At 40.7% G+C, this 15586-nt stretch overlaps 1 protein-coding gene across 1 annotated transcript in view; it reads right to left on the bottom strand.

Annotated features, from left to right (window-relative positions):
• Positions 1-15586, bottom strand: part of LOC134362639 (mitogen-activated protein kinase kinase kinase kinase 4-like) — a 53859-nt gene that overhangs the window by 15603 nt on the left and 22670 nt on the right. Inside the window, 8 exon segments of the mRNA XM_063077820.1 lie at positions 2543-2728; positions 3220-3285; positions 3288-3336; positions 5575-5766; positions 6811-6931; positions 7416-7591; positions 9912-10042; positions 12178-12268. Coding sequence (XP_062933890.1) covers positions 2543-2728; positions 3220-3285; positions 3288-3336; positions 5575-5766; positions 6811-6931; positions 7416-7591; positions 9912-10042; positions 12178-12268 — 1012 coding nt within the window.

Consider the following 15586-nt stretch of genomic DNA (forward strand, 5'->3'; position numbering starts at 1 on the left):
AAGGCCAGTCACAAACTGGAGATGTGTGGCACTTAAAAAGCTGACAAAGGATTCACATCTAGAATATGAAATAATGCCTATAAATCAAATAGAGAGATAACCCAATAGAAAAAGTGGCAAGTCACTGGAACAGGCACTTCACAAAAGAAGTGATCTCACAGATACATTTTTAAAAAGTGCTTGCTTTGCATACTGAACAGTGAATGCATACTAAAACCATAAAGAGATACAATTTCATGCACCTGTTAGAATACCTAGAATACTGACCATATCAAAGGTAGGCAAGATGTGGAGCAACTAGAAACTTTGTAAGCTAGTGTGATAAACTGTTAGAACATTTCTAGGACACGTGCGTACCCTACATATGATCCTGCAATTTCTCTCCTAATACAAATGAATGTGTATGAGCCCCCAAATCCATGAATGGGAATGTTCACAGCAGCATTATTCATAACAGCCCCAAAAGGGAAACAACATAAATGTCTATGTCAACAGTAGAATGAATGAATAACTGTGCTGTCCTCATTAATAGGAATGAAGAGCAAACTATGGCTACAAGCAACAACAAAATGATACTGAGCAAAAGCAGCCAGACACTCACATCAACAAGACAGAGAAGAAAAATCCTACAATCATATCAACAGATGCAGAAAAAGTGTCTGACAAAACCCAACACCCAGTCATGATAAAAACTCCCAGGAAAATAGGAATAGAGAGGAATTGCCCCAATGTGATAAAGAACATCTACAAAAAACTTACAGCTAGCTAACACCATACCTAATGGTGAGAATCAAAATGATTTTCCCCTAAGATTGGAAATAAGGGAAAGATGTCCCCTCTCACAACTCCTATGAAAGATCATACTGGGTCTCCTAAGCTAATGCATAAGACAAGAAAATAAACAAATAAATAAAAGGTAGAAGGACTGAGAGGAAAAAAATAAAACTATCTCTGCTCGCAGAAGACATGATTGCCTTGGCAGAAAATCTCAAAGAATGAGCAATAAAACTCCTGGAACTAATAAGCAATTATAATGAAGCTGCCGGACGCAAGCCTAATATATAAAAGTCAATCCCTTTCCTATATACCAGGAACAAACAGTTAGAATTTGAAATTAAAAACACAATGCTATTTACATTAGCACTAAAAAAGCCAAAATCAGTATAAGTTTAACAAAAAAGCCCTTTCAAGATCTACTTGAAAACTACAAAACTCTGATGAAAGAAAACAAAGAATTAAATAAACAGAAAGATATTCCATGTTCGCAGAGAGGAAGACTCAAGATTATCATTTCTTCCCAACGTGATCAATGCACTTCCAATCAAAATTGCAGCAAGTTATTTTCTTTCATATCAATAAACTGACTCTAAAGTTTATGTAAAGAGGCCAAAGACTCAACATAGACAATACAATATTGAAAAAAAAAAAAAAAGTTGGAAGATTGATAGGACCTGACTTCAAAAGAACAGACAAACAGATCAATGTATCAAAACAGAGAGACCAGAGAGAGACCCACACAAATGCAGTGAACTAATCTTTGACAAGGGAGCAAAGGCAATTCAATGGAGAAAGGACAATCTTTTCAAGAAATGCTGCTAGAACAATTAGATATCCACATGCAAAAGAAAATGAATTTATATACAGACTTCTAAACTCACAAAAATCAACTCAAACAGACTGTAGACCTAAATGTAGAATGCAAATCTATAAAGCTTCTGGGATACAACACGGGAGAAAATCTATGCGACCTCAGATTTGGCAATGACATTTTAGATACTACACCAAAAGCACAATCCATGAAATAAAAAACTGGTAAGTTGGACTTCTTTAAAATTTTAAACTTCTGTTCTGCAAGAGACACTCACTGTTAAAGAAAATAAACAGATAAGCCACAGATTGGGAGAAAATATTTGCAAAACATGTATCTGATCAAAGCCTTGTATCCAAAATATACGAAGAAAGGAGCAGGGTCTGTCTGGGAGCGAGGAAGGCAAAGGGCAGGGAAGACAGAAAGGCAAGCTTCAGGATGCAAGAAGGCAGAATTCTATCAACACCCTCCCATGGTGTCTTAAGTTTGGAAGATGCTACACAAAAACCACAGGTCTTCAACAGGCAAAGTCAGCTCAACTGTCCCTTTCTGCCGATTCTTTGGTCAACTGCAGACAGCTTTTAATTTAGATGTTATGCCAAAGTCACAAAAGGCAAGAAAAAGTGAAATGGAAACATTTAAAGAAAAGCATCTCAGTGTACTTCTTCATTCTCCCTGTATGGACCAACTCTCTGACCCATCTTTTTACTCTCCTCCTCCAACATCTGACTACAGACACAGGTGCAAGCACACACACGTACCACACCATTCTATTCATGCACCGCTGAGCCGACAGCAAGAGGCATGAGGGTGGGCATCACAGAAGTCTCCCATCCTGTCTCTCACCAACCCTTCACAAAATCCCCCAACTATTCAAGGTAGTACTTCTCTAAAAGACTAACCCACACTTCAGAATAAAAATGAAAAGAGTCAGAGTAGCAGCAAGACACCTACCCCAAAAGGCAGCACACAGAATCTCAGAGTTAAACCTCTTCTTCTATTTATGAATCTCTGCGGTGTCACTCTGTGGCCTTGTGTTGGTTGGATTCACACTGACCACTGAGCCCTTCTGGGTAGGTTCTTGCTTTATGGCTTCCAGTCTAATTCCAACACAGGAAAATCCTATTGAAACACAGTACACTTGAAATTATTTTCTGTACACACACATACCATGCCTGTCCCCCTCCCCACTATTCCTCAGGTAAATACTCATATGCCGTAACTGACACTTTGTCAAGGAGAAGAAATCTGTAAGCGATGTATATGGAAATAGGTCATTGACGATGCAGTTCATTGCAAGTTAGGCAATGCCAGTGGGATGTAAGGTTTCTCTAGCCAAGGCCTGCACCTGTGAACAACCATCATGCAGTGCCTAAGCCGTTGAAAGAGCAATGCAACGTGACTGAGTCCTGTTTGTCAGCTGCTTTCTTTCTTTTTTTTTTTTTTTAAAAAGATGACCAGTAAGGGGATCTTGACCCTTGACTTGGTGTTGTCGGCACCACGCTCTCTGAAGTGAGGGAACCGGCCATCTCTATATGGGATCCGAACCCACGGCCTTGGTGTTACCAACACCATACTCTCCCAAGTAAACCAGGGGACGGCCCCTGATTTCCTGTTGCTACTGTACTTACCCACAGAAGTCACTGTTTTCCCACTAGATGGAGAAATCTACAGGAATCTGGGGTCTACACAAGATCAAAGGAGGAGGAAGATTTGTGTTTCTGGAGTGTGCTACTAGCGGACTGAGTCTGCAACGTAAATTTCAATTTCATTAATACAAATGACATTTTAAACATGAACATAAAAAAACATTTCAATCCACTTCTATACTGCACTACTTCCCAGTACAAAGCCCTCCTGCATCACTCCCTAAAAATGCCCTGCAGGGGGCCTCCACATGGGCCCAGCACTCCCCTGGCAGGTTGCCCCACTTGGAACACTGCAGGAGCCACACCTCCTTCAGAGATGTCGCTCACCTAGGACAGCGATGCTGCGAGCTCCCAATAAAATCTACACTTCAAGCTCTTAGATTTAATGAAATAAATAATCAGAATAAAAACTCCTAAAGGAGGTCTCAAATGTCTTGGTCCCAATTCACCAATTTCTGAATTTGATGTCCTACCCAAAATAGCCCAATTAATCTATGTTGGATATTGGGAAATCTTAATTTAATTTTATTTATTTTAAATTAAGCCTCTTGCCAGAAAGCTACAGAAGCTTTGGCTGCCATTGTTTTAGGTGCATCACCATTAATCCCGTACCACACAGGGGTTCATTAGTGAAAGGTGCAAATGACAAACTAAGGTGTACCCTTTTGATCTTTTAGGATCACTAGTGTTTGGTTACTAATGTAACTTAAGACAAAAAAACATGAAGGAAGTGAAACAAATTGTTAAGTGGAAATGTAATGACAATTAAAAACAAAACAATAAAAGTTTAAAAAAATTAAAATAAATAAAATAAAATCAGTGTGAAAAGAAAAAAAAACTAAACCCAACACAAAGCTTTCCAGGAGGATCATAAAATTGGTCCATTCAGAAGGCAGAGTTGGGTCCATTAAGTTTTTATTGCAGGATGTTGCATATCTGATGATTCAGTTATATAAAATAAATGTTTTGTTGTAAACATGAAAAATAAAAAAAATAAAAACAAAACAAACAGAAAAGTAAATAAAATTTCCATTTTAGTGAGTAACAGGTTATAGTAAAATACCGTACATTACAGCAAAATGGAGCAAAATTTAAATTATGAATTTAAAGAGGAATGTGAGTGTAGGCAGATATATAAATCTCAGAAGAAAAAAAGAACAAGTCCAATCAAGTGCTTTTGTCCTGTACCATTTCACTCCCTCCATACACACCTGAAAGTCACCATGCCGTAAAGCCCACACCCTCCTCAGCTCCCTGCCTGACACATCTGCCACTTGGCAGGATCCCCTCCCTGTCCTATGAGCCAGTGGCCAACCTAGCCGCTGGCAATCCTATGCCAAGCCTACCCAGGATGCAGCTGACTTGCTCCTGCTCCTCAGGAGAGGATTTTTCTGATTCTTCCTAACAAGAGAACTAAAGTAGGAGTGCGCAGTCAACTAAGTACTTATATTAACAAGATTGGCTGAAGCTGCATGTCAACCTCCCTCAACTGTTAGAGGCATTTAAACCAAGCTTCCTGTGAAGTCAAACCCCTGTTTAATTAAGTACAGGGTGTTCATGGTGTGCTCTGTCACCGAACTTGAGCAAACAATCACCCAGCCAGGCCCTGACAGAGCACCACAGCCAAGCCTTTGAACAAGCACATAGAATTTCCCACAGGAAATTTTAAATTAAAAGCAGGCTCAGACCTTTGTCCTTCTTGCTCAACATCCTGATTTTCTAGGTCTCCCCAAAAAGCATTTGGCTGCTCCTCTAACTCTGAGTGATTGCAAATTTCAAGGAAAGAAATTATTTTGACAGCCTTGGTGAAAAACAAGTAAGAGTAACCAACCAACCAACAACCGCCCCCCCAAAAAGAAGGGAAATAAAAATCCAGCCCTGTTTGAAAGAGATTCCTGTACAGGATAACAAGTATGCCCACAAAGGCAAAGTCTGCTTAAATAAATTTTCCTACATTTTATTTATTGCATAAAAAGAATGAAAAAGGCAAATTCCACAAATGATTTCAAGGATTTCATGCCAAATGGGTCTGAGAACAGAGCAATCATTTTACTTAGGATTTTAAAAAATAAACTGAAGAAAGCCGTGCAACTACACTCATCTACAGAAAAGTAAACAATGAACTGGCTAGTTGGAGGGAAATTGACCTAGGGTTAGGGGATTTGTATGCAAATCTGAAACATGTTACTTGGGGATTGGGGAGAAGGGGAAGTGACAGAAGACAGCAGGGTGGGTAGGAAAGGGGTGAGGGTGTTGGAAAGGTCTCTTTTGCAAACTAGCTCCTAGGCAGTGCTGGTCTAACCCCAGGAAAGCAGCCAGCTGTGGTGCGAGACATACCTCATTAGCAGTGAGCTTGTCCTGGGGTGTCTGTGGGGACATGGGGGGTGTCAGCTGGCTGGAGAATGAGGAGGAGGAAGTGGAGGAAGTGGAGGAGGAATGGTTTTGCTGTAACAGATATGGCAAGAGGTGAATGCGACCAGCAAAGCCATTGCTGTCATGATGGCTGGAACGCTTTTGGTCAACTGTACTCTGCAGAAAAAACAGGCACACTTGCCTCGCTCAAGACTGCTGAAATTGCCTACGATCTGCTGATAACTGCTTTTGTTTAAGGCGCTGTGTGACTTTTCAAACTCTGTTAAATTACCAAGGAAAAACCAAAAAAAATAGCCTGAATTGCTCATGCTTCCTTGCCAAACATCTAAGTTGAGCCAACAGAATTCAAAGTTTGGTAGCTGCATGACTGAAGCACTGAGAGTTTAATCGGTTTATCTATCACACTAACTTCTGTGACCAAAACCACTACTCTTTTTCTTTTCTTTCTGTCTAGAGCTCTGGAAAGTACCCTGTGGCTTCTTTGAATCCCAGTCTTTTCCATGTTCTTACTTTCCATCTGAATGCATTGCCATGGCATGAAATACACTCCGGGCAAAGGCCAAAACACTAGCTGGTGCCCTGTTCTACTGAAATAAGAACCGTATCTTTTAATGAAGCGTAAGATAAGAAATGAACAGACAGTCATAAAACTTAGCAATCCAGACTAAGCACATCTGGGTGGCATACATTTAATTATTCAACAAGTGAGGAGACTAGCATTTTGGAACACAGAAGAGAGACTAATGCTCTCCGAGTCTGCGGGGCTGTGACGAGTCTTGTCCTGTCTGCCCATCTACTCCTGATGTAGCACTGCAGATGCTCACAGCTGAGCACTCCCAGCAGGGCCACTGTGGCCACTCTGCCACAGCCTTCATGCCTGCTTCCACCCTCACATGGCTGTTTAAGGATGCCCTGTGGCTCGTCTACCACTCAGACAGAGACCGTGAGACTCAGCGTGGTGCTTGCGTGAGGGCTGCAGCAGACATGCAGAGGAGCAGCAATGTGGGGTGGAAGACTTGGCGCTACCTTCTGGGCATGCAGCACACACCTGCCTCCCTGTCCCTGGGCACTCGCCCCTCGGCTCCTGTTAACACGAAAACAGACGGTGATGTAGACACAGCATGAGTGAGTGAATGAGCAAGTGGGTTAATGACTACAGGAGAAGCTCAGCCTCTGACAACAGAGAGAAGACAAAGGTACCTGGCGGACGATCAGAGTGCCCTCCTTGGATGGGGTCATGGCCAGTTCACTCTCTACATTGTCATGGACGATCATGGTTTTCACAGGCTCCGTTTCACCATTGCTCCAATTCAGAGATGACCTATGGAGACAAAATCCAGAAGTAAAGGACCCTAATCCATGAGCTGAGAATATCGTTTAGACTTTTCACCTTAACAAAGTCATGAGATGAGGCTACAGGTATAAAGATTTCTCAAGGAAAGCAAGTGCTCAGCTTTTTCCCTTCAACAAATAATTGCCTTCCAGTGCAGTCTGTTTTTGAGCAAAAAGAATAAATGTTTATGGTTAATTCAAGTAGTTATACCAAAGTGAAATATCCTTTTAGCATATTCTCAAAGCAAAGGGAAAAAGTAAAGCAAGCAGTGGGCTGCTGAGGAAGACACTGATATGCACACACACAAATGAAGAGAAGGGGACAACACAAGGACTGTCTGCTGCTGAATATGTGACAACTAAATCGTAAATGCTTGTGGAGTCAAGTGACAGGCTTAGAGAAAACGTTCTGGCTCCCAGTGGAAAGAAGGCTCAGTGGGTTACACCCTCTCTAAGATACGCCCTGGACTGACGTTGCTCTGGTGTCCTCGGGTCCAGAGGTGGACTCACCAGCCCCTTCCTGTTCCACAGCTTCGTCCTCCTCGTCTGTCATCCCCGACTCCTCACTGGACGAGGAGTAATCCGTCATGCTCTGAGGTGGCCGCACATCTTCCACTGCTCGAAGCTCTTTGGCCAGTGCAGTCAAATCCTAGTGCATGAATAGAGAAAAGAGAGTAAGGCAAAAAAGGAAAAAAGGAAGATGGGAAGGAAACAGGAAAGAATGACGAGTTCTTTATTTTAACTATCAACAAATAGCCACAATATCAGTTTTATAAAACGGTTTGGTAGAGTACTTTCAAGTTTCATAGGAAGGTCAGTTTTTGATAGAAAAGACCAAAAAAGTCAAAAATGTTGTATATAGATCAAATCCCACAACAGTAAAAAACAGTCTGCTTATGATGAGCATTTTTTCAAATGTAAGGTAAAATTCTAGAACAACAATTCTATAGAGACAGATGCTTGGGCTTTGTTGGAAAGACACCTGTCTATATGACAAAGTCTTCTTTTAAGGGAACTATGTAGAAAGCAAGCTTCTAGCTAAATATGCCTAATTTAAAGTATTTATTTTTTCTCAAACTTTCATTAGAAATTTCAAACCTACAGAAAAGAGAAAGAACAGTGAAGTGAGCCTCACCAACTGTATACAACCTGCCATATGCATAAAAAAAGTTCATGACATATAAAGAAAGTGGTGACCCCGTGTACACTGCGGGCAGAAGGCAAGGTGGGCTTCCCTACTGCTCCCTTTGAGCCTTATCCACGTCTCCACACCAGTGCCAATGAACGTCAACATCAGACAGAAAAGAATCCACAGCAGAATTTACGTTAAAAGGTTCCATTTCCCTTTACTCTTCGATACTGAGATACTTTAAGACTCAGTCAATTCACAGAACATAATTTTCAAGAGTGACTATTACTTATACTCCACATTTTCATATAAAAGTCCAAATTTAAAACTAATGGCTTTTTAAAAAGCAGGCTATGTAGATATTTTTCTCTTTTAATTTTAGAAGTTCCAACTGCTAAGACTTAAAGTTGCTCAGTGTAAGTATTTTCTAAATAACCTATAATTAGGTTACAAAGTTCAGACACATGTTTGAATACAAGAATAAGAACAGGCCTACAAATTTCTCCCTTATTTTTCTGAAATTTTCTATGCTATACAAGTGCAAAGGTGTTTACCACCTTAACCCAGCAACCCAAAGTGGCAGTGGCAGTGGTGGCATAATCAGGGCTGCACATACCCTGGGGTGTAAGGCAACACGAGACACCCCCATTTCCTGTGAGGGGATCTTGCTGAGAAGGTTTCCCTTAATACTAACTGAGCCTTCCCAGTTCACAGGAAACAAGCTAAATGACACTACAGAGAAGTACTCAGACAAATGTAGAGGGTAGAACATTTTACAACAGGCCCAGCCTCTTCAGCAAGTCAGCCTCATGAAAACAAACGGGGGGGGGGGGGGGGTGTTGTGAGTGGGAGGTTCTAGATTAAAAGAGACTGATTGGCCAAACAACCAAATACGTTGCTTTTTCCTGTACTGGATATTAGCTTAAACAAAACAGCAAGGTCTCATTACGGACGTTGTATTAAGGAAATATTCTTATTTATTGAGGTATGATAATATTTTGAGTGTGTTGGAAAATGTTTTCAAATTTTAGAGATATGTAATGTTATATTAAAGAATGGAAAGTCACAAAGTCTATAATCTATTTTTAAACACTTCAGCATATAAAAACAAAAAATAAAAATTCCTCTGCACTATAGCCTTAAATTAAGCCTCATTAATCACATACTTCTAATAAATACACTGGGAGACTGTTGAGACATGAACTCAATTGTGAAAATCATTAACAGGTACACTAACCACTCTGGCTCATTTAATTACAAGTAAGGGTTTAATTATTTTTTAAACAGTTTTTTGTAAGCATAGTCAACCTGAGTCCGATTATCAAACATGGTTTTTACATCTGGATCAAAAAAGTGCATTACTGATTCAAGTCCCTAGAGGTCACTCTAATAATTTAAACATATTCGTGTACAGAATCAAAGCTATAAAGCCCTTTAACAAGAATACTCAAAAATTCCACATAGATGGAGCTACTACTATACGTTCTGACAATATTTTTAAAAGAACAAATAATTGATTCTAATATATTCTTCAAGTTAAAAAGGACAGCAAACATATGCAGAAGCATTTTACTCATGATGAAAAAATCTAAGCACAACAAAGTGGCCCAGACTGCCCTGAAACCAGAGTATTCTTTAGAGATGAGAACAAAGCTGATGCAAACAGACAAAAAAGACGGCATCTAAACACTGTCCTGCATAATTTGCACCCACAATAGGGTGCCCATGTCTTCCTCACTGAGAAAGTAAGTATGGATAAAAAGTGTGCGATTTGTAAACAAAGCCCGCGTCCCTCGGAAGTCAGTGTCTCAGCAAAGGCCCACCGGCAGGTCCCTCTTACTCTGTAGTCATAGGTGGCATCTGGGTTCTCATCACAGGCAATGACCTCAGGAGCCATCCAGAAGGGGGTGCTTCTGAATGTATTTCTCTGCCCAACTGTCCTGTCTAGCTGAGCGCTCACACCAAAATCAACTGCAGGAGAAAGAGAAAGAAAAGTGGAATGCAATTAATTAACAAACCAGATATAAAAGAAAAAAATGTGAGGAGGAGGTGTCTTCATAGTAAACGGAAACAGCAGTGCTTCATGAATATGTGATTCTCCTCAAGGCAGGCAACACAGGAAAGGAGTGCCCCTTCCAGAGCAGAGCCACCAAGACTGCAAAACCCTCTACCAGTCTGGAAGCTCCTGGGAGGCCTGGACCCAGCTGCCTCCCTGAGCTCCCCAAACAGTGACCAGCAGCAGAAGGCCTTTTCAATGAATGGAGATCTTCAGTGCTCTCAGAGAACACACCTGCCACAAACAAGATCAAGTCCTAAAAAGCCTGTAGTTCAGGAGAACTGACTGAGACCCGCTGGACTTGGGTACTTAAGCAGCCTATTAACCATACAAAGAAACCCACAAAGGTTTTCTGGGAGAGAACATGGTACTACGTTAAATAAACAGAATCATGCTAAATTGCAAATACACAAAGAGTACCCCAGAAGCAATTGGAACTTCTGCCGATTTTTCAGAACTTCTACACCCAACCAAATTTAATGGTGGTGGTGGTCTTGAGGAAAGTTCAAGGATGGGCAGCAGAGTTGTCAGGAAACCCACGATCTCTAACGGAATGTTTGCCAGTTCAGTACCTGCCAACATCAGCACTGCACACACTGGCATTACCCCAGCAGAAAATTACAAAGGTGGAAGAGGTCAGGCAAAAGGACTCTTGAACTGCTGAGATGATTCACAGGGGTCACAGACTCTGTTTCTGTGCATAGAACATGCGCAGCACACAACCTGCTGGGGGTGAGCTCATTGAATGGTCCTCTTGAGACAGAGATGCACAGGCCATGCAGTCAGCCGATAAAACCTAAGCAAGCTTACCAGCAACATGGATGACAACAGCAACCAATCGCTAAGTGATGACAGGGACTATCACAGGACCAGCACCGTGAGGTCAGTGCAGGGAACACACTGAGTCGTTAGGTATGAGAACAACTTTAGTGCTTTGGAAGTTTCCAACTGGGCAGACTATTCCTCCACAAATGACCAATCAATGCAGACAGTATGTAAGAAGGAAATGATGAAGATTTTATGTTTAAAGTACAATTACTATACCTAAGGTTTTTGAAAGAAAGATGGACCAGATCCTTTTAAGAACAAGTATAAAGAAATATTTTGTGTGTGATGGCTTACTGGAAAAAAAATAAACGCTAATTCTGTTTAAAATTTTGTTTTTTTATTTTAACTTCTCAATATACATTGTAGTTCAAATTCATGACCCCCTTTGACCATAATTCTGTTTAAAATTTTGACAGAATCATTACATGAAAGTGAAATGGGAACAAAACTCAGCTAAGGGAAATGGGAAATACAAAAGAACCATCATAAAATCATCTTTGGGAAGACACAATGGGCTGCAATGACCTACCCACGCAGAAATTTATCGAGCACCTACTGAACTCAAGGCACTACACTAGTAGTGTAGTGCTGGATAAGAATTCTGGTCAGTGCACTTCTAGAAGTTATATTCTGTTAAAGGAGACAGAAATACAAGTCAATAAATAACCATATAATGGTAAGTTGTGAACGATTCTACGTAAGAAACAAGCAGGGGTTCCAAGACAGATCAGAGGGTCAGAGAAGGCCCCCGAAAATGACGAAAAAACTGGAACTTCAAAACAGGCCAAGTGTTCCCCAATGGGGAACAGTACATACAAAGGCCCTGAAGCAAGTTCCAAGAAGTTAAAAAAAAAAAAAAAAGACATGACAAAGACAGGAAGAGGGACACAATGAGGTAGGAAAGTCAACAGGGGCCAGATCCTATCTGGCTTTTTATGGGCCAGGGTATGAACTGTGGATTTTATCCAAAGTAAAATAAAAAGCCAGTAAGTGTTGTTAAGCAGGAAAGTGATATCGTCTGATTTTTAAAATCAGTCTGGCGGCTATACAGAGAACAGAGCAACAGACAGAAGCACGGGAGAAGGGAAGTTGGAGCCAGGCTAAGCAATTAGCCCACTTCCCACATTCCTGCGTGGAGTAGAAACAGAAAACGTGGGTGCACTGAGTGTCAATGGTTTGTGCCAGGGCAAGTATGAGATCATGCTGCAAGTCTGTCACATACCAAGTTTCACCTCTGCATTCTCGGTCAGCAGTACATTCTGGCCCTTGATATCCCGGAGAATCACATGATGAATGTGAGGATGTGTCAGTCCCTGAATAGGAAAGACAGATCTAAACTTTAGTTCTTTGTTGCTGTAAGGGTAAACAGCCAGGAACACACCTTTTATAACAGAGTGCATACATGGGCCAAAAGTTTCTGTGAATTCACATTTAGAACATAAAATTTATTCTTAGTACATTCCCAGCGAGACATCACCAATATTAACCACGCACAATGAAAGAAGCCCCCCCACCCCAACTCCCCACAATTCCAACAGGGTTAGGTTCCCCGTGTGAGCAACATTACCACTTTCTAGCTGTGCCTTATGACACTTTAGATTACCACCTGCAGTTCCTCTGCTATAATTTGTGCTATTTCTACACAGGGTGGTTCCTTTCCCACGCTAAACATCTATCTTTCAGTGGGTGACCCCGTGGGCATATTTGAATTAGACACATCTCAGGGGGAAAGCAAAGGGCTAGAGAGGGGTTTAAAATCTGCCTCTGCAACACTGGCTAGTCTTCCCACTGCATAGCGACAAACTGCTAAGTGCTGATCAATCCCGCCTCCACCAAAGCGTAAAAGGATTCTGCTGTCAAAAGAGCCTTGTGTTCAAATAAACTATCTTTCTTTCCCAAGGAAACAAACCCTACTGGGCATATAGCACGTTGTGATGACCTTCTATCTGGAATGAGGCCCAAGAGCCTGTCTCTCCTGAGAGGTGGTGGAAGAAGAAAAACACATGTTGCATCCAAATATGGTCCAAAAGACAGCAATTCCTCATTTTCACAACTCATTTACTTGTTCTATTCTTAGCTAGAGAAGCCAAATCTATAGCGTGCCTCCTTAAGACACAGCAACCTGCTTACTCTGAAATGTCTCAATCCAAAAAGGGCAGATTAGAAGGAAGGGTTTATTTGATTTTCCTGCTTAACTTTTCTTGTGGAGTTTTACTGTTGTTATCATTACTTTGTAGGATATGAGTTAAATACAGTAGCTGCTCTACAACACTAATTTTTCTAACACAGGAGGTTTCTGATATTCATTTACTAGTCTGCCTGTAAAAGAGTAGAGCTTATTGGATGGCTATTTTTCACAACACAGGACATGCAGTGTTATACCACAAAGCACTAACTAGGGGGAAAAGCACTAAAAACACACGGTGCTGTAGTTAGGAAGTGCTACAGTTGAGAAGAAGGTCCTTCCTTTCAGCATGGCATAAGTTCAAACAGCAAAAGAAAAGACAAAAAAATGGACCTTCCCTAATTCTTTTGTCATTCCTACTTCTATTACTTCATTTCATTTTTGTTCTCTAACTTGCACAAACCTTCTTACACTTTTACAGGATTATCTTAGCAACAAACATGAGCACCCACATCTTCTCAAACAAATGTGGCCCACATGCAGTGTTGCTCATTACCAGCAGTAAATGTATGAAACGATGTCAATTTCCCTGTCCATACTTCTAAAGGATCACTACAGAAACCCTCTTAAGTGTGTCTAACAGCTCTACAACAATGTTAGCTCGAGTTATGATTATTCTAAAAGGTGCATACGTTTTCCTGTAAGAAGTGCCTGGTAGTGTGTGTGTGCTCCACTACTCCCATGCCAGAAGTTAGGCCACAATTATGCCTCCTTAGCAGGAATGTCAAGTCCAAATACTCAGTAAATACCTCATCCTAGGACAAAAGAGTCAATGCTGAAAAGCTCAAGAATTGTTTCCTGGAACTCTTTCATTTGTAGACAGAGCAAAGGAGCAGTCAAGACTGTCTCCCACTATTGGTTGTGGCAAGCTCTAAGTTCCCGTACTCAATATGAAATGTTGGCTTCTACCACAACGAGAAAACTGCTCTGTAGAATGTGAACAGGGAAGTGCGCCGGAAGGAACAGGCTGGCTTTGCTGGTAAACCTTTTGGTCCAGAGGATTTCAGTGTCCTGGCCCAAGACAGCATTTCTACTGATCTGAGGCTTACGTGCTCACAACCCTCACCCTTTTGAGGATCTTAACATAGTGTCTAAATCTAACATCTACTGAGAAATGAGCAAAGGTTTTGCTGCTACCGAAAGAGCCACGCACAACTGTTTTTGATGCCCCAGGTAATCCTCGTGGGGGCGGCTGCCTTCCCTTCCTGTGAGACCTCACTTCCATCTTACCATCTTGCTTTCCCTTTACCAAAACCAACTCTTAGTAACTCCAATAATAAACACACACTAGTGAAAAATACTTAACTCTCTCTGAGGCATCTGTTTGTTTCTAGTTAATTTAATCTTTAGTTATAGGAAAAAGTCCCATTTTACATGAAACGTAGGTGAAGGAAGCTCTTGATCCAGATGCTACTGAGGTGGAAAAGATTTGCTGCATCTCAAAAAGATTTGCTACATCTCAAAAAGATGTCCATTCACCTACCATACTCAAGTTGACTCAGGGCCTCAACCACCCAGGCTTCTTATAAATCTTGCCCAACATCAATGATAGCAAAAGGTTTAAATATACATATTGCATATGATATTAATAATAAGTTAATAATCCTTGCCTGGGTATACAAAAACATGGAAATTATCTTTAATGCCTTTGAAAGCCGAAATCCATTTAAAATCTAGGACATTATGTTAAAAAGCTAGTTCTCTTTATGAAAAATCAGATACTGAAATTATATACAAGAAAAGCATGTGTGTGTGTGTGTGTGTCTGTGTGTGTTAAAACAGAATAATGACAACTAATAGTTACTGAGAGCTAGCTCTGTACCCTCATTACATTAAATGATTCGTGTACACTAAGCTCACTTAACTCTTCTGACAACAGTAATTTCACAGGAGTAGTATCTAAAATGTGATGAGAAAAATAAGTCCTAAGAAAAAGGTAAACACTACAGGGTGGGCAGCAGATAAGTGGCAGAGGCAGGACTCACACCTAAGTCTGGCTTAATAAAGTGCGGAACCTCTTAACCACTGTTCTATCCTGCCTGCCAGGCTGTTTTAGTTACTAACATGATAAATACATGTGCCCATTTACTGAATTCTTCCTTTGTAGTAATACAGGGAAGGATGCTTAGTTTCCCACTTTCAGGCTCTGCTTCCAATAATAAGCATAAAAGATGAGAACCTGATATTTTAATAATGATGCTTGCGTGTGATTATAAAAAGATGTTCTCCCACCACCCTATACCCCGCCCCACAACTAGTCTTTTAAAGGGAAGTGTCTCTTTAAAATATCTAAATAAAAAGAAATTAAACATTTCTCTAGGAATTCTAGATGGCAATTTTAAAACCCGCAGCCCTCTATGAGTTTTAAATATAAAAAGTGGGGTAACTTTACCTATAAATAAAAAATAAAATGACTCACAAGATTTTTTATATTAGTGAGAGAAGC

This window comes from Cynocephalus volans, chromosome 14 (assembly GCF_027409185.1).
Source record: "Cynocephalus volans isolate mCynVol1 chromosome 14, mCynVol1.pri, whole genome shotgun sequence".
NCBI lineage: Eukaryota > Metazoa > Chordata > Mammalia > Dermoptera > Cynocephalidae > Cynocephalus > Cynocephalus volans.